This window comes from Trichoderma evansii, assembly GCF_050947405.1.
Source record: "Trichoderma evansii strain SZMC 28006 chromosome Unknown GGI43scaffold_1, whole genome shotgun sequence".
In the NCBI taxonomy this organism is placed as follows: Eukaryota; Fungi; Ascomycota; class Sordariomycetes; order Hypocreales; family Hypocreaceae; genus Trichoderma; species Trichoderma evansii.
Genome location: NW_028145205.1, coordinates 3,439,803 through 3,465,764, shown reverse-complemented (window position 1 = coordinate 3,465,764; position 25,962 = coordinate 3,439,803). Strand labels below are relative to the sequence as shown.

Genomic DNA, 25,962 nt, shown 5'->3' with positions numbered 1-25,962 from the left:
TGCGATGCTGTGCTAATGCCACAGTAATTAACACTGAACTGAGTGAGGCTGATGCTGGTGCCGAAGCCTGTGCCTAAGCCTAAGCCTGTGCCTGTGCTGGCCCTTCCCAGCTGCCAGCAACTGCCGCAGCTCAGCTCAGCACCGTCCAGCGGCCGCTCAGCAGCAGCTAAGACACCCGCAAGCTGGAGTGGCAGCTCGTCGGATAGACGAGGGCGCGTCAGCCACAGCGACCGCCAGCGCCGCCGAGAGGTACAAGCCCGCACTCGCCACGGTACATGTCTGCTGCTCCCCTCACTCTCCACAGGTACGTGCTTGTCCCCTCTTTCCTCTCTCCAACGCCATCTCCACACCCCCCTCCAGCTGTGGCCCCTCTGTCCCTGCCTGGACCCTGGTTCCCTGCCCCAAATCCCAGCAGCGCTGGCTGCTGTGGCCCTACTAGAGAGCCCCTAGAGGCTCTAGGGGACCCCCCTGTCGCCGCAGCTCCAGCGCCCGAAGCACCTTCTCCCCATGCAGGTTGCAGGGCAAAGCTCGCGTTGGGAAGGTTTTTTTTCTTTGCGTCAGTCATTTTTTATGGCTCTTGGGCATCCGAAGTACAAGTAAAGTGGGAAGTGGATTTTTTTATTTCGATCCCTCCTCGATCGATGGATGGATGCGTTTCTGGCTGTGACTCTCCCGGCTTTCGTCAAAAACTCGATCGTTCGCTCTTGTGCCCTTCTTCTCTCCCCACCTGCATCGCCAACCTTTCATCCTCTTCTCACCTCATCTACATTCTGTACCTCGCCTCTCTCCCTCTACTTCTCTCACCCTCGCCCTCCAAACAAGTACCATACATACCTCTTACCTCTTCCCAATCCTCTTGTACTTGTCTCCAAAGCAGGCGTCGTGCTGTCGCCCGTCTCTCGTTTGCATAAAGCAGAGCGATATCGCTGCCAGCGGCAATCGTGCATACAAGTCGGCGCCATCTGAGATTGGCTTGATTTCGATCCTGTTGAGATTTATACCACACTGCGGCTTAGCTCCCCCGCCAGCGCGACACAGAGCAGCCACTGCACCAGCCTGCCATCTATAGACGCCATAGAGCTCTTGTTCAGCATATTCACTCGACAACGCAACAGAGTTAGAAAAACGACGAAAAAAGAAGCTTCAAGAAAGCGGATGACCATACAAAACAGCAGAAAAAATCTCAAACGACAGGAATCACCTTGGCTCAATCATTCGCATGCTTGCATGTCTCTGCAGTCCCTCTTTCCTCATTGCGACTCTTGCAGCACCGGTGACGACTACCGCAGCATTTCATCTAGCGAACTGACAGCATAAACGACAAGTTGCTGCCAATCCTTTTTCCCTTTTTGGAAACTTGTTTTATTCTCTCAAGCTCATCTTTTTTCCTAGGAATCAAGTTTGGTTCCTAAGAAAAAACTGTTCCCCGCGGCCACCAACTTACAAGAAACACCACAGCTCTCTGATCCAAAGAGTTCGACATCGCTGCGCACAGCATAAGCGCATTCGAAAGCCTTTATATTCCTCTCTTCTACAAAATCGGTAGATACTACAACTTTTCGTCACAATGCACGCTCGCGATGCAGCAGGCCGCAAGGTCTCTCTCCTCAACGACGACAACAGCAGCTGGGCCGAGAAGCCCACTTATTACCACCAGACGAGCTTCCCGTACTCCAGCCGGCCCTCTGTGCATCCTCAGCCGCCTTCTCGCAGCGACTCTTCCTCTCCAAACACTCCCGAGCTCCTGCGCTCAGATTCCTACGATTCTCATCTTAGCGAGGCCATTTCACCCTTGACTCCTTCAGTGGATTACAGCTATATGCGAGCTCCGGTCTACGCCTTCGGGCACGAATACACCGCTGAGGGTCCTCCCGCTAAGCGCCCTGCCTATGGGGACTGCAGTCCCTCAGCCTCTTGCGAAGAAGACAGCTCCGCTGCGTCTTCAGTTTCCGAGCGCCCCATAAAGCGCTATCCTTGCCGGTACCGCGAGAGCCATGGATGCGAAAAGACCTTCACCACCTCGGGCCATGCTTCGCGCCACTCCAAAATCCACACAGCGGAAAAGGCGGTCCAGTGCACATTCCCAGGGTGCCACAAGAAATTTACCAGAGCCGACAACATGAAGCAGCACCTGGAAACTCACTACAAGGACAAGACGCGAAGCTCTGGCAGCCAGCGCTCCAGCAAGGCGTCTTTGGCTTCTGATGTGCGACGCAGCTCGACTTCGTCCAGCCGCAGCCGCTCTTCCACCACAGGGCCCGATTCTTTTGTCTTTTGGGACTCTAGTGAACTTCACCAGAAGCAGAACCCCTTGCCGGCGTCCCCGCTCCCGCAGCCGACCGGCAGTGCGGGCGCCTGGGATATGCGCGGTTTTGAACTCCCAATACTCAACCGTCCTTCCGCAGTCGGTGGCACGCCCAGCGGTCTCGACGCTCTAGCCATGGCCATAGCCTGTCAAGAAGGCGGCATGGTATGATGAGAGAGACGGACATATTTTTTACGGAGTACTACTGTACTGCCTCTCTTCTCTCTCTGCCTATTATTACCCCTCCACCATTTCACAAATTCCTCGGCAAATCCACCCGCGCGCCGCAGTGCACTGCACAGCTAGGGTGTTGCGGTTACAGCATGATGGATACCAAAAAATTCAAAATTTAAAAATGCAGAAAAAAATTATTTTAACCGAAAGAGACAAGGGAGGAGAGTAATTTTTAATGTCCCACCAACTCATTACAACACAAAACGAGAATAGCGACAACGAAGACTTGAGTTCCGACTTGTCTATTTGCATTACGAATCTTTCAGTCGAGAAATATACAAAGCACACACTGTATATATATATACGACCAGGGGCAGAAAATTACACACTGGCGGCTGCCTCTGCTGGATGTTACATGGCGTTTGGATGCGATTTGCTCCTCAGGCATTTCCATTTCTATCATGATTTGTTTCTTTTTTATTTCTCTTCTTCATACCAGGAAAGGTCGCAAGATACACGAATGGCGCCTTGGTAGATTTGCTTTCACTTTTCTTCTTTCCCTCTTATTATTACGAGGGATCATTTTTTCATTTTCTAATTTCTTTTTTATACCTGGTGCTTCATGTTCTCTTGGGCTCTTATTTTTATGCGCGCTCTGATATCCCACACTTTCACGCACACAATCCCCGCCATCTTCCCCGGCGAAGAATGGCTTCTTATCGAGGCCGACATGAGTAACATTTGTTGTGGCCTCGATGACCGATGAGTCCCTAGGAAGAAGTGACGAGGGAGGCCTATCTATCTATGATATGGCGTTTTGGCGGCTTCAATGGACAAGAGTCTTGGTGTGCTTTGCACTTTTTAGATGTGACGCATGCGTGGGAGGATCAAAAAAAGGAGATGATGTGTGTTAATGGCTGTATATACAATTGGTAGCTCGCTTTTTTGGGCCTGGAACGGGATTGGGATTCAATTGATACCACTTTGTTGACTTTTAGTAATTGATTTTACAATTTTCTTGTACACATTTCTTAACAATGATGAATGGTAAAGGGTTTCCTTCCTAATAGCTTTATTTGAATTTGTTTTGATACAACAAAGCTTGTCGCATCCACTCCTATTCACGTTTCGCTTTTACACAGCACAGCTTATATTTACGGAGTTTCTCGTGTCCTTTTTTTTTTTTGAAATTTGAGCTGGGGCCAGTTCTGCTACACTTTTCCCTCCTCTTTCACCTCCCACTTCTCTTATGTGGGCAACGTGCATACACACACTAATGTCCACATTAACGGAGTGCTCCGTAAATTCTTCGCGAAGGAATGATGCAAGTCTTCGGAACAGGTAATCCGGCAATCAACTTACTAGTTAGCAGCAGTTGATATTTTCAGCTGGAGAAAGAGAGGTTAGAGGTTCCACTCTTCCTGTTTTTGGATGGTGACATTCGGTATGGGATGCCTGCCTGCTGCCTGCCTGCCTGCCTGTTTTTTTTTTTTTTTTTCTTTTTTTTTTTCTGGTGGATTTATATTTATGGGGATATTATGTAAAAATGGATTCCTAGAAGAGAGAAAAACAAAAGGGCAGACTTTGATTGTCGTTAATTAACAATTGATCATTGCTTCTATTGGTGTAATCGTGGATTTCAATATTTGTCGCAAACCTACCGTAATAACAACTCGAGGATTGACGCGGAGAAAAAAAATTATTTAGGCCTTACTGACTTTTTCTTCTTCTATTAATTTGGAGACAGTAAGCTTTTTAGCGCCCCTAATTACAGTATAGGTATTATGCTGAAGGGAATGTTTCTTACAAAACACTCAATCACAGGGTAGCCTAACAAGGAAAACTGATGCTGGTGCTTGCAATTATCGTACTAATTAACAGGACTGCAATCTGTTAAGCTAAATAGTGGAAATATATATAATATTATTCAGTGTTGAATTTCTGTGTCTCAAGCTCATGGTTTGTTTGTCTGATATTATATACTAGCAAGAGTGACTTCTATTTCTGGCTTCTTTTGTGACAACGCCTTACGAATTCAACTTAGTTAGCAGCAGCATTTCAATACTGTTTACATGTTGCACTGAATATAAGGCCAAAAAAAAGAGGGAATAAAAAGAATATTTGCATATATTTTTACAAACACGAGCTATGTCATAGGGTCTTGGATACGTCCGTGTGAATATAATACATGTTACACGAGACACTATAGATAGTAATGTTACTTGAATGCTTTTTCGGCCTATGTGAATGCTGCAAAACGTTACATGAGACAACTGTCGTAGTGATATTACCTTTAACGCTTTTCAGCTTGTCTGAATGGTACGCATCATATGAGACACCGGAGGATTATTATCACGAGTAAACTTTAACACTCCTTCTCCATTCCTTGTGAATTTTACACATTATATAAGACATTCTTGTAGTTGTATCAGCTTCATATGACATGACCTCCAAAGCCATGTCACTGTTGGAGGCAACGTGTTAGTCCATCCATCTCATACAAAAATATTCTTACTTGTAGAAGCTGACGATGAAATGAAAGATTCCGCAACGAGTACTCGATATGGACATCCAATAACGGCGATGACATCGAAACCTCCACCAACGGCGAGCTTTATTTAGGAGTATCTCGTCCTAAAGCCAAGATATTCCTCAAAAATCTATTCCATTTACTAAGCACTGATGACTGCGTGGACCAGTCTTATCTGTGCGCCGTGAATATCATATGGCTACCGGATAGAACCAGAATGTGATCGTATCCAAATCTCAAGTCGAACCATACGAGAGTGTTGCTGAGACAGCCATCTCTCCTTCAAAACCACCTAACCAAGTAGCGGTATAGACAATGATGAGCAGTCAAAATTTAATGCATGTATATATTATAGACATCTACCATCTAAAGAGTCTTGTAGAATCTCTACCTCCCTCTCATGTCCAAAGCGCTTCTATATCCGTGCACGCTCTGGCCATCTCAAATTGTTCATCCGTCTGGCAAATAAGGACGCGGTGTTTCGAATCTTTACTGCTTATATCCCGCACCGTTGCACTGCCACCATCCTCAGCATTATTGAGCGCCTTGTCGACAGCAAAACCTAGGCAGCCAGCTTGATCAACGACGGCGTCCCGAAGCCGGGAACTCCTCTCGCCGATCCCACCTGCGAACACGAGTGCGTCTACCTTGCCTCCAAGCGAGACATAGTAGCTCCCAACGAATCCACAGACGCGATCCACAAATAAATCGAAAGCGAGGCGATGCTGGGGTTCATCCGAGGCGGCAATGGTGCCGAAATTGGTAGTGCCCGTAAGGGACTTCCAGCCGCTCTGCTTGTTGAGGATCTCCTCGGCCGTGGATATGTGGAGCTTCTCCGTTGAGGCTGGAGATAGTTTCCCTACATCACTGGCGTAATGAAAGACTAGGCTACACCCCATTCTGTTAGCCCTTCTCTGAATTGGGAAATCAAGATGAGAAGAAAACTCAAAGCGTGGGAGATCAGGTAAACGAGTGCTACACTACCAGCGTAGTGTGACGGGGGGGTATGATTGGGCGGAATATGCAGTTGCCCGGTTTCCTTTGTCATAACAACATCCTTGTCGAATAGGACAAAGGCGCAAAGTAAAACTTTTTGTGAAACAGGTAACAATACGAATAGGTAGCGGGATCATCTACGAGATTGGCTCACCTAGGATCTACGCTTCCACTGCGGGTCGCACCAGGGAGCCCGGCCAACGGGGTCAATCCCATGCTTGTGTCCCAGCTCAAGCCGTTCTTGATGGCGCAGGCGCTGGCTCCGCTTCCCAGATGAAGAGCGATGATGTTGAGTTGATTGAGATCTTTGCCGAGGAAATCAGCTACGGACCTCGAAATGAAGGCGTAGCTGATGCCGTGGAAACCGTACTTGCGCAGCCGGTTCTTCTTGGCTATCGTTGGGTTGATGGGGTATGTAGAAATATGAAGTGGAATTGTCGAGTGGAATTGTGAATCAAAGCAAGCAACGTTGACCGCATCGGGGAGCTGCTTCATGCACGAATCGACAATTTCTAGCGCAGCACCATTGTGCAAGGGAGCAAGGTCGCTGAGGGCCTCTAGATGGTGGTATGTATCTGGAGTAATGACTTGGGCTTCGCCATAGTCACCTCCGTGGACAATGCGGTGACAGGCGATGGAGACATCTGACTTGGAGCTGATCTCTTTCAATCCAGCATCGTCTATCAGTGTCTTGAGCAACAAGGCAAAGGCATCGTCTTGGCTGTTGACGGTAGTCTCCACGTTTTTGTCTTTTATTATGGTCTCACCTCCTCTCGAATATTTCAACTGGGCTGGAGGAGCTGTAAGACCATTCACTTGAGATTCAGCAATTTGGCGCGGCGCTTTTCCCTTGTCCGCCAAGTAGACCGAGATCTTGACGGAGCTGGAGCCGGCGTTGATGGCTAGGATGACGCCCATGGTGGCTGAGAAATCTTATGAGAAATGAAGCGATTCTTGAGCTGAGGAAGTGATAGCACGGCCCAAAAACTATTTTGCCTCACTTCTTCATGAAATAGGTACACAAACTTAGAATGTGCCGAGGATTCTGGAGTTTTACCTTCCTTTTATCTTTTTGTAAATATTATTATCTCTGCTGTCTTCTTTTCCTTTGCTTGTGATCCACAGGGGAAAAAAGAAATAGGGAGAGAATGTCTGCCGATAGCTGTCAGAACGGGTGAGGTTTGCTCATGACGACATGGAGATCTTGATGGCCTGATGATCGCGGGGGTAGGTGGTGGTGTGGTGGGGGCCAATAGCAAACCGTCCTCATACCACGCTATGCAGCTCGGCTTTAAGTGGCGTCTCTGACCTTGAAGCAGCCGCCCGGATGCCATGTGGCTTATCGGCCGACAGAATATGCATCTGGAAGGCGGATGAGTGATGGAAAAACGGGAATTAAAAGGGAAAAGACAGAGATGTCTCTTCCCTAAAAGCACCCAGGGTCATTTGTAGAGACAATGCAGGCTACCAAGAGCGTGATATTTCTTGCATCACATATGCCAGCTCAATAAGAAACAGTAAAAATGTAACGTATGGAAGCTTAATGCTCAGCCAGGAAGGATATCTGGTGAAGCAAGCTCAAAGTGATTGGGTGGAAACGGAATGCCGTTGAATTCACGGTCGGAGCTGTGAGCGTATGTCCAAGTTTCAATAAATCGCTTGTAGTCTGTATCACCCGACACGTTAGCTCTGTTCTCTGTGCCCCCCTTCAAGTCTCACTTGTACCAATGGCTACTTACCTCGTTTGTGAGTAAATTGGATGGATAGATGTCGAATATCCAAGGGAGCGGCTGTATATGAAGGGCCCAGCTCGGGACTCGCTTGGCTGGCCTGACCTGCGGATCGGACCCTCTGTCGTATGCGAAAAGTTCGACGAGGAGGAGCTTCCTCGGGTACGCTTCCTCGGCGGCCATGAACGCTGAGACGCAGCGTTTTTGCGCGGTCATCACGATTCCGCAGCTCGCCGTCAAAATTATGTATGTCGTATTCGCGGTATTGATGATCCGTCTTGTTTGCAAACACACTCAAGGAATGGAAGGTGGTGTAGCGGTCTCTCCAAAGCTTGAGCCTCTGAATAGCACCGATACCCTTGACTTTGCCAAAACTGTCGGTGCGGCTCTGAACGTTGGACCAAACAACATCGACGTCATAAAATCCGACTAGATCCTTCTTGCGAAGGTCGCCTTGAAATTGGGTGGAAGCATCGACACTTGTAAACTCGTATTTGACCGGAATAAAGCCATCATGAATGCAGACGCCGTCGCCGGAGGTATATCTGACGCGGTGATGTTCGTTGAATGAGAGGAAGCGTTCCACGTCTGACGGATCATTAAATTGGCGGTGTCGTGAGTGAAGAGTATGAGGGTGGATATCTGAAGGTATGTCCGTAGGTACTATAGAAAACACGATAAGCCGGGAGCTCAGTTGAGGAGAATAGACAAAGGCGAAAGGAGTGATGGCAAAGGAGAAGAGTGAAAGGAGAGGGAGAGAGGGCAGAGAAGAAATGTAACAATGGTAGGTAGTATTGTGGTGTAGTTATTACTAATAGTCATAGTTATAGCAGTACTACTGCTGCTAGTATATAAAGCAGCTCTTGGTGATGGCAAGGAAGTGAGCTTGGCACTTACAAAAGTGTTCGAGCAGCTCGCTCTGGTAGCTGCACTGCCAGCGGATACGTCGCTGCTCAGACCCCACCACTTCCCAGGGTCCCAGATACACAGTCCGTTCTTCGGGAGTGTCTTGGAAGAGGATTCTATCGCAGGGCAATAAAGGCACAGATTGTCAGAAGCTGGAATTGCAACGGCACAGACTTGGCGGGAAGCTGATCGTACATTGTGGCAGAGTAGCCCGGGGGCCCTAGGTCTAGAGGCCGGAGCGAGGCTGGCTGCGCGACAGAGTCGCCTGTGGAGGTGGCTGATATCGTGGAGATTTCTGAAGTCTGCGTCCAGGTCGAGTCGACGGGGCTCACGTAGGAGCGGCTGTAGGTGGGTGGGCGGCCGAGGGACGAGGATGTAAAGGACGAGCCGGACGAGGACGAGGCGGCCATGCTGGGAGAGGGCAGCTCGAGGGGATACAGTCACCGGAGACAGCAATCCGCGGGCTTGGGCGAGGCTGGAGGAGAAGCTATCATGGCACTGGCCACGCAAGAGGGAGAAGAGGCTGGCAGCCCGGCAGGGCTTACGGGAGCTGTCACGGGCTGGGTTCGGGTGCGAGCGAGCAGCCGGTTGTCGCCATGCCCTGGCCGGAAGGACGGGATACGCAGACGCTGAGAAGCCTGAGGACGACTGGAATTGGGAGGATGGGAGAAGGGCTTGCAAGTTGAAGAATCAAAAAGAAGCAGCAAATCTTAGGCGCATGTTGCTGTCGGCTGCAGAATAGTACTTGGAGCGTGCTAATGCCAGTATGGAGTCACTGCCTGGGTAATAATGCCTGCGAAGTACTAATCTAAGCATCAAATACCTGCTAACCGCGATGGAGCACGCAGTGCTGCAGCTATTGCGAGTGGATAGGACATGGTTCAAGCTACTAAAAAAAAGAGAGAGACAGAGAGAGTTATCCTTGTACAACTACCAGGAATTTACCGTTTAGTGCAGTAGATTGTTGGTCCGAGCAAGCAAGAACAGCTAGGAGCAAGTACGTGTACTCGCGTTAAGCGGAATACGGCTCAAGAACGAGGGCTCGAAAAAAAAAAAAAAAAAAAAAAAAAAAAAAAAAAAAGCATGGCATGGCTATAATTCTTTATCTCGCGGGGGTCCAACGCCAGCTCGGCACAACCAGCACGGGTCTGTCTAAGACATCTGCCATTAGGAGCACGGTTTGCGTGCTGGGGAAAGCTGTTTCTGACTAGCAGCATCCATCCTAGTCAGATCCACCGCCGACAATGCAGAGAACCCGTTTGGCTGCGTAGCGGGAATAGTGCAGCAAACTCAATGCGCGTAGCGCTGCGGTGGTGACAGTGCATGCTTTTTGCAGCTCAGCAGTGTTGTATGGCTTAGTATTATTGCTTTATTACATCGTATGTACATGTACCTTGCGGTTGATTCTGCGCGCCGGCAACTGCAAGGCCGCGACCGATGGGCGGTACTAAAGCCTCCGGACTCCGAGTTGGCCGCAATGTCACTGCTACGACGAAGCGGTAATGCCTGCTCTCCGTATTTGATATCGCTTTGGCAGCAGCCTCGAGCGAACAGCCACTCATAATCGCATCACCAGTCAAAATGATTAATGTGTCGTCACAAAGTGTCTGTGCTCAACACATCAAAACGGGTGACCTCATGGGCAGGCATATCCCAGACCTCGGACTGATCAGGCGTCTATCTAGACGATTTGGCGCCGGCAAAGCGACAGTCCATACTACCTCATCCCCCAAAGAAGAAGATGCTGCTAGATCAAGTGGTGCTAACCTTTGGCCTGGTCTCCCTAGTTTCTCTGTTCCTCTCGGAAGAGGCTCAAGGACCCGCTCTGCTGGCAGCGAATATAGCGTGCACGGGGGCGCATTCGACGCTGTGATTGGCGCGTGAGCTTCAAATCGCCTCGCGCTTGGGGGCCGGGCTCTCGGAAAGCCTCTGCGATGTATGAATGTCCACAGTACGGAGAGCTTTCTTATCAGCCCCTATGCTTTTCTCCCACAGGTTGATATTATGTATGTGGCATTAGTTTAATGCCACCAGAGACATACGGCGGGAGGAAGTGGGAGAAAAGTAGAGACAAGGCTCGCCTTTACCCAATCAGTTTGGCTGCAAGGACACCTCCAGCGTCACAGTTGCTGCGCATGGCCCCGGGGGACAGAGAGCTTCAGCTCCGTCCAATGTCTTCAATAAAAACCGTTCGATGCGACGACGCGATGTGACCAGAGCCTGTGTCCAGCCGCTTCCCGACCCCCCTCCAAGAACTCCCCAGCGCCAGGCTAGGGCCTAGAAGAGGCCATCGACGACAACTTTGTCCGCCAAGACTGCCGTCCGGGCGTTCTCCGTCCTAGCGCAGCAGGGAATCTTGCCTCGAGAAGTCGTCTGCGTCAAGCCGCCACGGCTGGCATCGCACTTGAGGACAGACTTTAATGGCGGCTGGCGGGTTCGCACCGCTAAGCCGGTACGCTTGGTCTAGGCTCGCCAAAGCCACATTTGGCCACTCCCCACTTGTCTTCAGGAACCGTCTCCAGCGCCGCCCACCACGTGCTCTCCCTGACTGCGTCCGATGGCACAGCACAGGAATGCTGGCGATGATGGCGATGATTTTCAGCATGGGATAGAGAGGATCGAATCCATGGAACGGTAGGCATGCCGGCTCCCCCGCTCCTTTGTGCGGCGATGACATGCTACTATTGCTTTTCTTTTTGTTTCGAGTGGCATGCGTTTGCTGGTATCCAAGAGAATAAACCGGGGCAAGTCACTTGCTAGCACGTGTAGTCAGTTTCCGGCTGGTCATCCATCACGTCGATACATACGAGGCGAGTGAGCACAAAGTAAGAAAAGCGTATTTGAAATCCAATCGCACCGCACCGTGCCGTATCACATCATCCACCCTCTCTTTTTGGCTGCTGAGAGGAGGAAATAAAGAGGAATCAATAGCGGGAATAGCCAAGGCACTTAGCCGGAGGACCCTTATTTTTTGAAGGAGGGGCGAAATGTCGTTCCTTTCGCTATTCTTAAAATGTCTGGGTAATTGCCCTCTCCCCAGCAAGAATTGTGATTGTGATTCCGATTCTGGTACTTGGTAGTGGCCAGACTGCCTAGTAAGGACTAATAAAACGTCAATCTAACTTACAATATACTTGTAAACCACCACCACCCACACGGACAGCCTGCTAGGTAGCATTGGGTATCTTAGCGGTCGCGGTATTCGTATCAGGTAATGTACCAAGTAATGCTAGCACTATTATAAGGTACGCTTGCTGGCAGCCCCCGGATGGCCGCTGCCTGTGCTACAGAACTAGAACTAGCTCCAGGTCATTTCCTCAGCCTCAGATGCATCCTGCCCTTGGCATTGCTCCAATACTTTGATCACGCTGGCTGCTGCTGCTGAAGAACGCGTATATCTCTAACAGCAGCGTTTCATGATGGCTTCTCTGCCCTCACTCACTACGTCGTAGAAAGCCTCGCCTCGCCTCTCCCTCTCACCACCTCGCCGCCTCACCAACCTCTCTGCGCTCTCCTTTTTCTCCGCCTCCCTCTTTTTCCCTATCTTCCCTCACTTTGCTCTTGTCGGTTTGCCGAGCTAGGATGCTCACGCCAATCGAGGCTTCGTAGTGAGCCAGCCGCCGGCATCGCGCCAATTTCCGTTCTGTCGCAATAGTGTAGCAGCAACAGCGCTTTGTTCCATTTCCTCTGCTCGCTTTTTTGTCTTATCCGAGCTACGGGGCCGAGAGAGACACCCGCCAACTGACTGGAGAGACACCACAAACTGTCTCAGAATAAAAACCACAGACTGTAACCCCCCGCCATCTGCCCGAGGGAGTTTCCCGTGGCCAATGCCCTGGGATCTGGCGCACGGCTCTGGGCGGAGAAATCGAGGCTTTCTCGGCTTCGACAGCTCTGCCTTGTCGGCCCAGGACAAAGAGGTACGTGCGTGCGTGCGCTTTATCGCTTCTTTTCTTACGTCTGATATCACCATCCCAACTCCTCACAATCCCACGTCCAACCAGCAACAATAGCATGTCACTGCCAGCACATCCCATACATGCTAGCTTTTCTCTTCCCCATCCTCGCTGCGACCGCATCTTGCATTTGCGAATCGTAAAGACGGGGACAGCCCCACCACAGCGCGCGCAAACCGGATGTCTTTCCCTTGCCACGAGCCTGCGGCCTTTAGCTTCCAACCTTTTTTGTTTAACATGTCTTGCTTTTATTATAGGATCGTCATCAGTTGCGCTACGAGCTTGATCTAAACAATTGGAACTTCCGTATTTGGGGTGTTGCCGCCTCGGGCTTCCTTACCGATTCGTACGTACATGTTTGCCCTTACTTATACGCCTCCTCCTCCTCCCTCTTATATAAACTTACACTGACTAATCATTCTCTTGCAGATACAACCTATTCTCTACCAACGTCATCCTTGCTTCTGTTGGCTTTGTATATTGGCCGCATGGAGGGGAATGGACTAGTCTCCTCATCAACTTCTTCACTCTTTTTGGGTCCATCGTCGGACAAGTGCTCTTTGGCTACCTTGCCGATCGCTTTGGCCGCACCCGCCTCTATGGAATCGAATTGGTCCTTGTCATTGTGTCAACGATTGGAGTAGCTACTAGCAGCCATGGCTATGGAGACTTATCGTTTCTTGGCCTTTTCATCTGGTGGCGTTTCGTTATGGGCATCGGTATGCTTCGTCCCTCGCTCTTCCGTCATGTCCCCCTCCTCCCCCCTTTAATAAACATCCAATTCTAACCAGCCATCTTGCTAGGAATTGGAGCCGAATATCCATTAAGCGCAGTAATTACTTCCGAATGGTCTAGCACTCAATCTAGATCGCGCATGCTCGCCAGTGTCTTCCTCATGCAGCCTATTGGGCAAGCGCTAGCCCAGATAATCGGCTTGCTGGTGCTCTTGGGGTTCAACCACACCCACAAGCTCCAAGAGATGCAATGCGGCCTTAACACTGCAAATGAAGAGGCATGCCGAAAAGCAGTTGATGGTATATGGCGTATCGTCATCGGGTCAGGCGCAGTGCCGGCTCTCCTAGCCATCATATTCCGATTCTTCCTGTTTGACTGCGGTTTATACAGTCTTGAGGTCAAAAACAAGCCTGCCGTTGCCATCATGAATACGCAGCGTGTTTATGGTGCCCCTTCAGGCAATACTTCCAATAATATGCAAATGAACCCTCCCAACGGCATGCAGCAAGAGAACTCTTCCGGGCCAATGCCGATCCAGTTTTCAAGGGAAGACCTGTATAACTACTTCATACGAGATGGAAACTGGTATTATCTCCTGGGAACATCGGCGGCATGGTTTTTTTTGGACGTGAGTTTCTACGGTCTCTCGCTTGATAATAGAGGAACACTGGCCGATATGTGGGCGACACATAAAGCAACGCCCATCAACAGTCAACTCTCATGTTGGAACTCGTCACTACCCAACGGCAACTCAACAGTACCACACTGGGCGCAAGTGGGACTTCCAGTATGGCAGACAGACCCAACTCGACCGTGTAGTACCATCTACGACGTGCTTGTGCAGCAGACAAAGCAATATATCCTTACAGTCTCTCTGGCGTCTATTGCTGGCAGCGTTTGCTTTATTGTTTTCGCAAATCGCATCCCGCGCAAGAGATGGCTCACAGTTTCTTTCTTTGTTTTAGCCATCCTATTTATCATTACTGGAGGCGTTTATTACGGAGTTCACCAGGAGGCGGCTGCACCGACAACAGTGGCGTTTGTGGCCATCTGCCATTTTATGTTTAATATGGGTAAGAAGCGTCCAATCGAATAAAGAATCCAAATTGCTCTTGTCCCACCCATTGCTAACATCAATCTCTCTCTCTAGGCGCAAACACACTGACATTCATCATACCAGCTGAAGTATTCCCCACGTGCTACCGATCAACCTGCCACGGCATCTCTGCAGCGGCAGGCAAGTTTGGGAGCATTGTCTCTCTACTAATCGTATACGGCATCAACCAGTCGTACAAGAGTGAAAGCCGCCAAGGCCTCATATTCCTCCTCTTTGGCTCGGTTGCTGCATTTGGCGCTGTCTTTTCTTGGGCCTACCTCCCAGACCCACAGAAATACGTTGATGATGGCGACGGAAAGAAATACCTGGAGACTAAAGATCTCGAGGAGCTAGGTGAGGGCCGTGTCAGGGCCCGGTTAACCGGAGATGTTGTGACATTTGGCGAGAAGTGGGCAGACATCAGGAGAAGACGGAGAGATCCTGGTACGTCTCAGCTTCGGAGCCCTACTTCTGAATAGTATTATATGACTGTAATTTTATTACCCATCCTGAATTGGCAATTTATCCTTTTGTTTTTATTCTGGAGAGGGGGATTCGGCCTGGATTATGAGATGGATTTTGGGATCAAACATGTTTTACATATGCCACTATATATGGGCGGATGGCGTGGGATTATATTTTTCTTCTTCTTGCGATACCACTTTGAGCTTTTGAACTGAGACGAACATACATGGTACATAATAAATATATATATTTTTTGAAGCACCGCTGTACATGGCTTTAACTGTTCCATTTCGTTTATTCATATTCTTATATAATCCTAACTCCAATACCATGCTTTGCGAATGAAATATACAATCTTATGATGTGAGATTTTCTTCCTCCCCCAGTTGCATTAATTCCCCTCGCCCGACGTCTGAATCAACAAATCTGCCGTATCAAGGTAAAAATCATCCAAGTGCATCGTGGCCTGGACATGTGTATTCTTTTCCAGGGCTTCTAACCAGCGACGCCAGCGCGTGTCCGGGGCGGGATCAGGCAAGACGGCGCCTGGATAGTGGTGGCGCAAAATACGGCCGAGACGGAGGGCAAAAGGAGCAAAGTGGACGTCGACGAGGGATAGAGAGGGGCCGAGGAAGTAAGGGCCTTGCTCGTCGGCGGCAAGGATGAGGGCAATGAGGTGGGACTGGAGGAGGGCGAGAGAGGAGGTAAAAGATGATGTTGACGGTGGTGAGGAAGGGTTGATAGTTTGAGAAGATGAGGAGGAAGAGGATCGCAGGAGAGAGAAGAAGGTAGGGATGAGAAGAGTATTGATCTTATATAGGTTGGTTAGTAAGTTGGCCTGTTTGGTACATGGAGGTAGTAATTTTGACTTACATGGTCGATCCAGAGACGGCAATTCGCCCTCAGTCGTGGATCAGAAGGAAATAGAGGGATATCGGGGTATATGTCTTCCAACTGAGATTGGGAAGAAAAAGAGGGAGAATATGTCAGCATATATGTATATATGATTACATAAATTCTATTTTGCCTTACATATTCTAGAATAACGGCGCTCTCAGAGCAAGCCCAATCTCCTTGCCGAATAGCAGGAACACGACCGCGCGGGTTAGCCTCGAGCAGCGGCGTGGAAGCAGGGCGTTTGAAGGGATCTGTCTCGATGTACTGATACGGCTGGCCTTTGGCCTCGAGAGCAATCCAGACACGATGCGAAAAGGGGCTGCGTGTGACGAGTAGCATTAGTTAGACAACTTTATGACATGGCCGGGAGAAGTTTAGTTATTTGATACATACCAAAAGCTCGCAGCATATAGCTTTAGATCCGCCTCCTTGCTATGCATCCGGACAGTCGCCTGTGCAGCTCCAGTAGCCTTCTTCTGAGGTGACGTCTTCTATAAATGCAAATCAGATCAATTAGCAAACATTTATAAAAAGAGGCATCTTGTCTCTTTCACTAACCTGGGGCTTCTTCGCCTCCTTATCCCTCATCGCCACAAAGCGCTGTACGCTGCTCTTCTTAATCTCATCGCTCCTCTCCAGCGTATGGCGATGCGGACCCGCCACTCCGTCTCCTTTCCCATTTCCCCCATTGCCGTTAACTCGCTGGATGGTCCAAAAGCGCTGTCCCGTGCTGACCACCGCGTTGGCAGCTGTACCAGCAGCAATGGCAGCGGCCACATCCCGGTCCAGCGCGGCCTCGGCCCCAGCGTCGGGGAAGTACTCGGTGATTTTGATCTTGACGTCGCACAGGTCGCGCTCCCGCGTGCTGCGCTTGCGCTTCTTCTTGGCTGGGTCGTCAGACTTGGGAGTCCCCGGCGGTCGACCTTTCATGCGGCAGTCCCAGTAGTGCGAGATGAAGGGCTTTCTCTTGTACCGCTGCGTGGAGCGATGGGAGTAGACATTGTCGATGTGCGGGAAGTACGTCTCAAACTGCTCGTGCGTGAGGATGATGATGTCGTCGACGTGGAAGAGCTTCTCGCGCCACGCTTGGAGATCAGGAGGGTCGACGACCAGCTTGGCTTGGCTGAGTTTATACGGAGCTGCCGAGGCCGCAGCTGTTGGTGTTGTATTCTGATAGCGTCCATAGTGTGCGCGGTCTTGTCCTGGGCGTTGCAATGCAGAGGTACTACTTTCTGAAATGTTGTTTGAGTTGGGGCCTGGCTTCAGGATGCCAAACTGGCCGGATGGAACTTGTCTCTGATGCTGGGAGTTGTGATAATAGCTGTGATGATTGACTGATGACGGCGGAAGTTGATATTGATGTTGATGCTGGTTCTGGTTCTGCTGCTGTGTGATGACGTTTTCATGTCTGGCATCTCGATAGCCTCTGCCTTGTCTCCTCTCTTGCTCCAACACAGCTAAATGTCTATCATTGTCATTGCCATTGCCGCTGTTTCGGTTGTTGCTATTGGTGTCACTTTCGCCTCCGCCAGCATCTCCATTGTTAACGCCAGCATTCGCAGCAGCATGGTGGTGATAGGCCTCTTCTCCAAGCCCCGAATATCCTCCCATTCCCACCACTGTGTAATCCATCCCCACGCCTAGAAAGTGACCTCCTCCTCCGGGTCCAGACGAAGCCGTTAATGGACCTCCCGGCACCGCCATTATAAGGTGAAGGGCGTGTGAGAGAAAGAAGCAGTGAAACGAATCAAAGGGAGCTAGACTCCCACCAATCAGAAAAGAATGGACCTTTTTCAAGAGAAAAGATTGGGGGAATATCTTATTCAGTTATATCGCTTATGATATGGGCCTTGTAGCTCTTCCACTTACAGCAATCGTTGGTATGGTCGCTGCTTTAAGGCCTTTTCGCCGCCCTTCACGATGTGGAGGAGGGGTTTTGGCGGGGAGGCGGGCAGAAAAGGGCGGAAGGGCACTAAAGGGCGGCAACGCGTGCACGGGCCACTTGCTTCGCTCTCTTCCGACTTGGACAAAACCATGTCAAATCATAGGTAGGTACTAGGTAAGCAGATACTTTAGACGACATCATTTATTTCGTCCTATCTCATCTCATCTCACCAAGTCAATCTACTTAATCTATTTATTTCCGCATCATGCTGACTCGATCCAAAAAGAACTGCTCTGTTCACATAAATGTCACACACATCAAATCCCCAATAACAACACTACTAGACTAGATTGTGTATATAAACAGCGTCATACCCAAGACGAAATCATCGCCATTGCATTCACACGCAGTCAATCAAAACGTATATAAAGTCGACATCCAAAACAAAAGATGAAGACAAGACGAACAAGACTTCAAATAACAGTGGGAAAAAAGAGACATGCTGCAAGGAGATATTCGTCATTGCTGGGTATTAAACTAAAAAAAGTTTTGTCCGGTGCCGTCCTTCATCCTGCCGCCACCAAAATCCCTTCCAAACTTGCAAGGCTTCGTATATTTAATCTTACAAGTTGGTACACATGGAGCGAAAAGAAGTAGAGAGCAATAGCCAAGAGAAAGGCGAAAATGCCAAAATGCCAAAAAAAAGCGGCGGGATAAAAGAGAAGAGAAAGGGGGAAGAGTACATAAGAGTAAGGGTAGATGTAAGAAGATGGTGAGAGGGATAGAAATAATAAAACAGACGTCCCAATTCGCCCAGTGCCATAAAATATAAACGCCGTAATATCGTCCAATCATCCAAGAATCCGTCAAAAATACAGACAGCGTTTAAACCGTAGAGCGAGAGTATGACCATGTAGACCTGCCAAAACATAGATGTTTTTTTTCCTGCGAGGAAGACATCCCAGAGGTATAAGAAAAAAAAAGAAAGAAGTGAAAAAGAGAAAAAAAAAAATATCCAAAAGAAGAAGAAAAGTGAGCCCCTGTTCTCTCTTGAAACCAATCATACCATAAGGCTATGTTTTGCTTCTCTTCAAATTTGGCGTTTTCTTTTGTGCCTGTACGTATGCGAATGCGTGTGTACGCATGTACGTATGTCAGCTTAGTGTGGGTTGCCAGAGTCCCATGATGATAGATCCATGGCGTCCATGGGCCCCATGTTCATCAGCGCCCTGAGGACGCCCTCTCCCCCCACTGGCTGCATCCCAGCGGCTGGTCCAGTCAATCCTGCCCATCCGTTTGACATGCCATAGGGCGTTTGCGGCATTCCCATGCCGGAGGACATCGTAAAGCTATTAGGATCACCATAGAATCCTTGCGCACCGCTGTTGTCCATACCTCCGTGGTTCATCATTGTCTGCTGTGGTGAAATAGGGCTTGCTCGGAATGATTCATGCCCCGATGCACCGTTTGACATATGGCCATGCCCAAGGTGAGGAGGTCGTGCATCAGATGTGCCGCCACTTGAGTTTGGAGTACGCCCAGCTGATTGAACACCCGGTGAGCCAGATGCATCTTGGTCCAAGCCATCGCCGAAGCCGGACAGCCCGCCGCTTCCAGGCACATTCTTTTCATACATGCTGCTGGAGTTGGGGGTCAAGACGTGCATTTGCTGGTCACCAGAGAGCCACGCTCCATTTCCAAAGTTGTTGGAGTTCGATGTCGACATGCTCTGACTATCAGTAGTCGGCTCCGTGATATCGGGAGCGGTGGCAGGGTTGCCGTTATCTCCAGTCGTCTTCATGAAGTGACATTCGTTTCGGTAGGCTAATATGCCCTTGACACCCTCTGGATCGTCGCAAACAGCTCCAGCTCGTACAGGAAGTCCCTTGGGTGCTTCAGTAGGCTACAATCGTTGTCAGTAAGATAATTATTTCTGCTGCTGGGTTGAAGCTATCCCCTTGCTTCAAGAAGGGGGAAGAGGAGCGGGTGTAGATAAAGAAAAAGAAAGCTTACACTCTCGTTGGGGCGAGGGAATGCGCCCCTCAGCGTGGGAATCTTTACTGCCAGCGCTTCAAAGTCCACATCTAACTGAACCAGGAAGGACTCGGTCAGGGGGTTCCGTCGCTTCAACGCGTTCATAGCGGAGATGAGGAAACGCAGAGAATCAATGGTCTGCGCGTCGTCGGGCTTGCTCTTAAGGTATTGCACAAATACTCTAGCAGAGACGTAGAGGCAAAAGGCAATGAATGGGTTCATCTACAGTCCTTTTGTATTAGTATCAAACACGCTTAATGTAGAAGCAGGGGAAGAGGGATGGACTAACCGCAGACAAATCCATGTGTGATATTGTCCTCATGATACTGGCAATCTCGTTGGCCGCAGTGATGCATCGGATCTTGCTCTCAGCACTGACAGACGCCGGAAGCTTGTTGGATTCCGCTTTGAAGATGGCCGCCTGGTGCAGACAGATGGTTGAAGTGTGAATGCTCATGTTTGTGAAGATGACATTGGCATTGTTTAACCCGGCAGGGAGCTTGAGGTGAGACGGCAAGCAAAGAGAAGTGTTGAGGATGATATGGTCCATCTGGCGGTGGCGTTTCCAAAACGGGCCATTGATGTCGTTGTCCTGGTCGTCGTCATCTGGACGGTGCAAGTGAATCAAGTTGCGGCCGAACAGACTGGCCATGAGGACAATACCGCCAAAGGATGACAGCTTGCCGGCTCCGGATGGGTTCGTGGACTCTTCCAAAGTCATTGTCTGCTCCGGGCGGCTCATGTCGAATGCCTCGTCTGATGATGGCATGTTCGTCTTGATGTCCCTTTCGTCGATGGTCATGGGCCAGCCAGTTCCAATGCTCGCATAGCGGTCCTCACAAAAGGCCATCCAAAACGTTCGCCTTCGCTCCTCAGTCTCAGTCCAGTCCTTGGGCGGCGGCAGGCACTGCTTTACATCCAGGCCACTACCGTCTATTCGGTGCAATCCAATCCTAGATATCTGGTCAGCTCATGACGGCTTTATATAGGAGCGGGTTGAGGAGCTTACATTTGTGCGAGGCGGACGGCAGAGCCCGTGTTAATCCAGGCTCTGGGGAAGTACATCATCTTGATCTCATAGCTCGATAGCAGGATGTGTGTCTGGCAGTGAGCAATAGAAATCATATGCTCTCCAAAGCCTTTCATGTAATCGGCCTCGACGTACTTGCGTGCTCTCTGGTAAAACAGATCCTTCAGGTCTGTGTACTTTTCCGAGATGGAGCACGATAGAGTCCACATGGCGTATCGTAAACAGACTGGTGGTCGCTGACTTGGTGCCCTGCATAATTAAGTGTGAGCCATTTCTATTCTCGCTATTTTTGTCTCAGATCCACCTCCATCAGTGCATACAAATAGGATCCAGAGAGTTCTGTCTCAGACAATTGATGGAGGAGGGAGGGATTTTTGATTTTTCTTGCTGGAAATTGAAGACATACAAGTTCATTGCGGCAAGGTACCGATATCTGTGAATCATGGGCATCGATGGATGAACCTTTTCAAAGTAGATTTGGTGCAATTCATCAATAGTCTCCTGCGGCGGCAGTGGTTCTTCCAAACCCAGGCCAATCATCTCCCAGGTGAAATTTCCAGGCATATTGTTGACTGGCATGCCCATATTGGCATTGAAGTTGAAGTCGTCCATGGGCCCTTGCTGAGGCGACTCGCCATTGTTGAAGTGCCAACGATCCTCACCAAGTCCCATGTTGGGGTTGGGCATTGGCATCGCAGGGTTTCCATTTGTCTGGTTGTTGGCGCTGGGAACTTGGATGTTGATGCCTTTCGTCGGGCTTTTAGTTGCTGGCTCCTGGGTCTTTAACAATGTCTCGACTTGTTCTACGCGCGCCAGTTAGCCCCTTGCTCCATTAGTGTCGCTACTTCCGTCATCATGCCGCCACCACCAATATCATTGTCATTTTCATCACCATCTGCGCAATCATCGTGACCATCCCCCATGTCTTCATACATCTCCAGATATATAAGATTTCAAATCGCACTGGATGTCGATAAAGAAAAAGAAACAGAAATCGAATCAACAGGATGCTGGCGGGGGTTCTCACTCAATCGTTCCTCAAGCGCCTTGACGTAGCCGCGCTTGGGGCCACTCTTCCTCCGCTGCTCGTCATAGGCACAGTTGTGTCCAAGTCGCGAGCAGGTGCTGCAGCTGGGTCGAATGCCATCGCACTTGAGCTTGCGTTTCCGGCAGATCATGCAGGCGAGGCGCTTGGGCTTGGGGACGCTGGCGTTGTCCGGGTGTGCATCGCGAGGCGCGGCGTTGTCGTCGTGGGGACTGTTCTGGTTGCCGCCGTTGCTCGACGAGCCGTTGTCCGAGGATTCGGGCATGGCGAAGGTCTGGCGATGATGGGCGACGGCGCAGGAGGCGCTGCGGATGGTGTATCGTTGCTCGTAGCCCCTGAGAATTTTTTTTCTCGAATCCACCCGTTATGGTTCCCAAGTTTCCAAGAGGTCCTGGCGCTATTGCCGTCCACTCGCGAAGGATTGCAGGATGAATGATTTAGTCAACCGACAAGGGAGGATGAGGACCAAGGGACGAGATGCAGAGGGTATATAAAAAAAAAAAAAGGAAAGTAGAGGGTTAAGGAACGATGAATAAACAGATCAAGTATGCGACCAAGATGAAGCGGATAAAATGCACTGACAGTCGTTGGCGAGAGTGCCGAGTGTTGTGGATGCGGGAAGCCGGACTGTGAGGCGGCCGTCGTTGGGGTGAAGACAAGTCCAGGTCAGGATGGACGGTATTCTCCATCCTCGGGGGGGCTCAAATCCCGTAGCTCGTGCAGGCAGCGTGCCATTAGCAGCTAATCGCCAGTGGTGCGTTCGGCTAGGTACCGCAGAGGGACGTCGTCGACTCGGAGTCGCGGCCAGGTACCCTGTACCGCCAGTCTACGTCCGGGGCTGTATTATTAATGGATGTCCGCTGCTATAATTAGGTACATCCCGGGCTCAGAGGGTGCAGACCCACGTGGGGCACGCCAAATTGACAACGGTGAGGCTCTGTGCCCCCCAGGTACCAGCTACCATGTCCCAACTCCGGTTCTGGCACCGGCAGGGCGCCATCTTCCTCGGAAAAGTCCCCTGCCGCAAGCCACGACGGAGCACAATAGCACCTGTCTACACTGGTGCTGCAGTGCTATTGGCACCAGAAAGCACTCGCAGCGCAGAAATGGAGGTAATTAGCCCCAAGGCCCAGCAGTGCAGCAGAAGCCGTCAGCATGGCACCCCTCCACCCCAAAACCTAATGGCCAAAGCTAAAGATGCGGCCCCTCCTCATACCTCCCATCCACTGATTCGACAGCCTGCCAAAAAGCAACCCCATGGATCAAGTGCCAGAGTGTGCTACGACTAAGCCCAGCCCATCTGCGTGGCGCGCCAACTGGTTCTAGGGCTCCGATGGTAGCGTGGACAGACTGCCTGGAGGCACGCTGAGAAGGCGCTGGATGGCGTCCTGAAGGATCCACGACCTGTGCTGGAATCCGAGCAAAGCAACGGTTCTGTTTTCTGGCTCGATGGGGCGGCCAGTTGCCAAACTTTTGGGTAAAGCTTGCGAGAAGAGACGGCCTGGGCTAGTCGCAGTTTGGCGAGGGTCCGGCCCTCCTCTCAATCTCCATCTCTGCCTCAAGTCCCTTGTCGGTCCGTCACGTTGTTTGGCCCCTCACTTCCAATAACGTGATTGATCGATGAGGATGCTGGTCTGGTGGGAATAAGGTATGGCATGGCATGGCATGGCACGGCAGCGACAAGAGGCAAGACGGAGTATTCCGTACTAGTTCTAGCGATTGTGCATACTTGCAGCCTGGTGCCGGTCAGCATCAGCATCCATTCCCCTTCCAGGTGCAGCTCCAGCTCCAGCTCCAGTTCCAGTTCCAGTTCCCATCGCGCTCGTGGTTAGTGGGGAATGCCGGCCATGCTGCGAAGGCGCAGTAGCGGCGATGACGACGCTGCCAAGTCCCCCAGAGTTGTTTATCAGATCAGCCTGTTTTTGCTATCTCCTTCTCGCTGCAAAAGCTGACCGGCTGAGTCGGGTATAAGGATCCAGAGACGCTGTTCTCTCTCCTCAGACGGCGTCTTAGTGCCGCATCAAAGAGTTGAGTGGCAATGCTGTTTGGTGGCGGGTTGGTTATTCCCCAGATCGGAGGCTCTCACTCCGCCGACGGACCAAACTTTTGAGCGACTGCCACGGCTCAAAATTTAAGAATGCGTCGTTGTGACGGTATCTACCGAGTTGACTGTATAAACTGTATGTAGGCTATATTGTGCAGTAACTTCGTGCGTCCATGATGGAGCAGTTCGCGGCCGCTTCGGCGGTGGTGATGGGGCAGGTAAGAAACGAGACAAATTAATAAATCATAAAAACAATAAAAAATAAAGTAAAAAAAGCAAAAAGAATCAAAGAATCGCCAAGAGCCCATGTACCCCCTGGTTTCGAGGTACACGACGACAGGCAGCTTGAGTGCCGGAATTGGCACTCCCGCGTAGAATCTCATGTCGCTCGCAGCCGAATGTCACAGCTCCAGGCGATTTGCGTATGCTCCGAACCGCGCCTGCATGAAGCGAATACGTTCAAGGCTTAAGTCCGAAGCAAACTAAGGCAGGCTGGATCGACGGAGTAGCCTGTTCCGCACGCTTCTAGTTGGAATCTTTTGTACCACTTACGGCGTCGTTGAATCATGATTACTGCGTGTCTGTCGCCAAACGTTAGGCACAGAATGGCAGCGTCCAATTGCCTGATGCGGCACCATTCGCCACGCCCTGCCCGCAACCCATCTGCATACCACTCTCTGATAAGATTCGAGGGAAAGACTTTGCGATCAACCGAGACCTTAGCGCCCCGGCATTAGAGGTAAATGCAGCAAACAAAGTACAGATCATTATTTCAAATTCCGGCTCCAGTTTCGAAATAAATCTCCCCACCGGCAAGCGGCATGTACCGCGCAGCCTGCTAAAACCTGGCCTCCCGACCTGCTCCGGCAAAGAAGAGATTGGCCCTAATTGGCAATGGCTGTAGGGGGGTTGCGAACAATGGGCCAGGGACAGGGGGCCGCGACCAGGGGGGATCCTCAGTGCTCTCTTTTGTGCTCTCGTCCCCTGTGCCATGTCTCGGTTACGTGGCTCATGGGGTTACTTTGCAGGTTCTGCAAGGAGAACGACACAGCAAGATGCACGCACCTGGATGGACGCTTGCATCGTCGGGCTTTTATTGCGTGTTATTGGTACCACTACAGCGTTCTTTTTTCCTTCTTGCGCACTTCTTTAGTTTCTCACCCGGCTTTTGGCTTGCTTCGCCTTAGGCTCGAGTTTTCCGGTAACACACGTGGTATCACTGCGGCGACCTTGTCTCCCCAGAAGTGCCGCAACTAAGTGATGAACATTACAAACAAGAGTCACCTACCTAATCTGGCTCTTCCAGCCCGAAGGTGAGAAGATTTCTGGCTTTCCATTGGTGTTTGCCAAGACTTGCCACAGAACAGAAGAGAGACCATTACAGAAGTACCCAGGATTTAGTCTTGGTCATCGTATGCCTAAACAAGTAATAAAGAGTTACATAGTGACACTTAAGGTTGGAGAGAAGCTCTTTGCCTTCGCTCTCATGACAAATCACCAAGCCGGCTTTGGCGCAACTATTCCAAATACCCCTACAACTTTGTCATAATGGGCAAAAAGAAAAGAAAAGCCAAAGAGGAAACCAACAAGAGCTAAAAGAAAACGATGGCTAAAATCATTGGATACAAGCACATCACTGCCCAGACCAGACCTTCTCGGTTCACCGTTCTAGCGCGCCACATGCACAGGCGTATTCGGATACTGCTAGCACCTCCGAAAGATGTGCTTCACTGCATAAACTCGAATGGGCCTACGGAGTTATCCGCCCGACATCATCGCCTAAACAAGGCATAGCAGCATCAGCGGCCGTCTCTAGATTTGGTGGTGGAGGTCGGTGAAGGGCACGATCGGCCGGGGTGGAGGTTTATGGTTCGTCTTGCTTCTCTAGTTTTGTTTCGGACAACTGGCGGCCTCTCTCCCTCTCTCTATATATACAAGTAACACTAGTATATATATATATATATAAGAGAGAGAGAGAGAGAGAGAGAGAGAGACAGAGAGAATCATGAGCTGCAGTTTACATGATACTCATAGGCAAAGAGACAAGCACACCAAATACCAGAAACAGAAGCAGAAACAAAACGCGCCTGGATCATGGCAAAAGGCATGAAACAAAAAAATGGCACCCCACTCA

At 50.2% G+C, this 25,962-nt stretch overlaps 8 protein-coding genes across 8 annotated transcripts; 5 read left to right on the top strand and 3 right to left on the bottom strand.

Annotated features, from left to right (window-relative positions):
• Positions 1-105: 105 nt before the first annotated feature.
• On the top strand, positions 106-953 carry GGI43DRAFT_38704 (uncharacterized protein). The gene has a single exon (XM_083203873.1). The coding sequence runs from the start codon at positions 276-278 to the stop codon at positions 909-911; it is 636 nt and encodes a 211-aa protein (XP_083066741.1). The 5' UTR covers positions 106-275; the 3' UTR covers positions 912-953.
• A 412-nt stretch (positions 954-1,365) lies between these two features.
• Positions 1,366-2,595, top strand: GGI43DRAFT_38706 (uncharacterized protein). The gene has a single exon (XM_083203877.1). It carries the CDS (start codon positions 1,568-1,570, stop codon positions 2,474-2,476), a length of 909 nt encoding a protein of 302 aa, XP_083066740.1. The 5' UTR covers positions 1,366-1,567; the 3' UTR covers positions 2,477-2,595.
• A 2,812-nt stretch (positions 2,596-5,407) lies between these two features.
• On the bottom strand, positions 5,408-9,051 carry GGI43DRAFT_420167 (Acetokinase family-domain-containing protein; the record flags this gene model as incomplete). Its single annotated transcript, XM_083207778.1, has 8 exons — positions 5,408-5,897; positions 6,160-6,928; positions 7,745-8,066; positions 8,100-8,174; positions 8,214-8,280; positions 8,329-8,398; positions 8,633-8,757; positions 8,837-9,051. 8 exons carry the CDS (start codon positions 9,049-9,051, stop codon positions 5,408-5,410), a joined length of 2,133 nt encoding a protein of 710 aa, XP_083066739.1.
• A 3,420-nt stretch (positions 9,052-12,471) lies between these two features.
• GGI43DRAFT_427381 (major facilitator superfamily domain-containing protein) lies at positions 12,472-15,196 on the top strand (the record flags this gene model as incomplete). The annotated part of the gene is made up of 5 exons (XM_083208795.1): positions 12,472-12,561; positions 12,855-12,943; positions 13,027-13,316; positions 13,401-14,405; positions 14,483-15,196. 5 exons carry the CDS (start codon positions 12,472-12,474, stop codon positions 14,905-14,907), a joined length of 1,899 nt encoding a protein of 632 aa, XP_083066738.1. The 3' UTR covers positions 14,908-15,196.
• Positions 14,857-17,574, bottom strand: GGI43DRAFT_38614 (glutathione S-transferase family protein). The gene is made up of 5 exons (XM_083203749.1): positions 16,349-17,574; positions 16,184-16,281; positions 15,926-16,109; positions 15,767-15,847; positions 14,857-15,704 (listed from the first exon to the last, which is right to left on the bottom strand). Exons 1-5 carry the CDS (start codon positions 17,492-17,494, stop codon positions 15,285-15,287), a joined length of 1,929 nt encoding a protein of 642 aa, XP_083066737.1. The 5' UTR covers positions 17,495-17,574; the 3' UTR covers positions 14,857-15,284.
• Positions 17,575-18,834: 1,260 nt separating this feature from the next.
• GGI43DRAFT_420164 (transcription factor domain-containing protein) lies at positions 18,835-22,049 on the bottom strand (the record flags this gene model as incomplete). The annotated part of the gene is made up of 6 exons (XM_083207777.1): positions 18,835-19,578; positions 19,689-19,931; positions 19,999-20,662; positions 20,719-20,988; positions 21,146-21,542; positions 21,767-22,049. 6 exons carry the CDS (start codon positions 22,047-22,049, stop codon positions 18,835-18,837), a joined length of 2,601 nt encoding a protein of 866 aa, XP_083066736.1.
• Positions 22,050-23,011: 962 nt separating this feature from the next.
• On the top strand, positions 23,012-24,126 carry GGI43DRAFT_392109 (uncharacterized protein). The gene has a single exon (XM_083204527.1). The coding sequence runs from the start codon at positions 23,445-23,447 to the stop codon at positions 23,649-23,651; it is 207 nt and encodes a 68-aa protein (XP_083066735.1). The 5' UTR covers positions 23,012-23,444; the 3' UTR covers positions 23,652-24,126.
• Positions 24,127-24,787: 661 nt separating this feature from the next.
• Positions 24,788-25,816, top strand: GGI43DRAFT_392108 (uncharacterized protein). Its single transcript, XM_083204526.1, has 2 exons — positions 24,788-25,141; positions 25,274-25,816. Exon 1 carries the CDS (start codon positions 24,840-24,842, stop codon positions 25,083-25,085), a length of 246 nt encoding a protein of 81 aa, XP_083066734.1. The 5' UTR covers positions 24,788-24,839; the 3' UTR covers positions 25,086-25,141; positions 25,274-25,816.
• Positions 25,817-25,962: the final 146 nt, after the last annotated feature.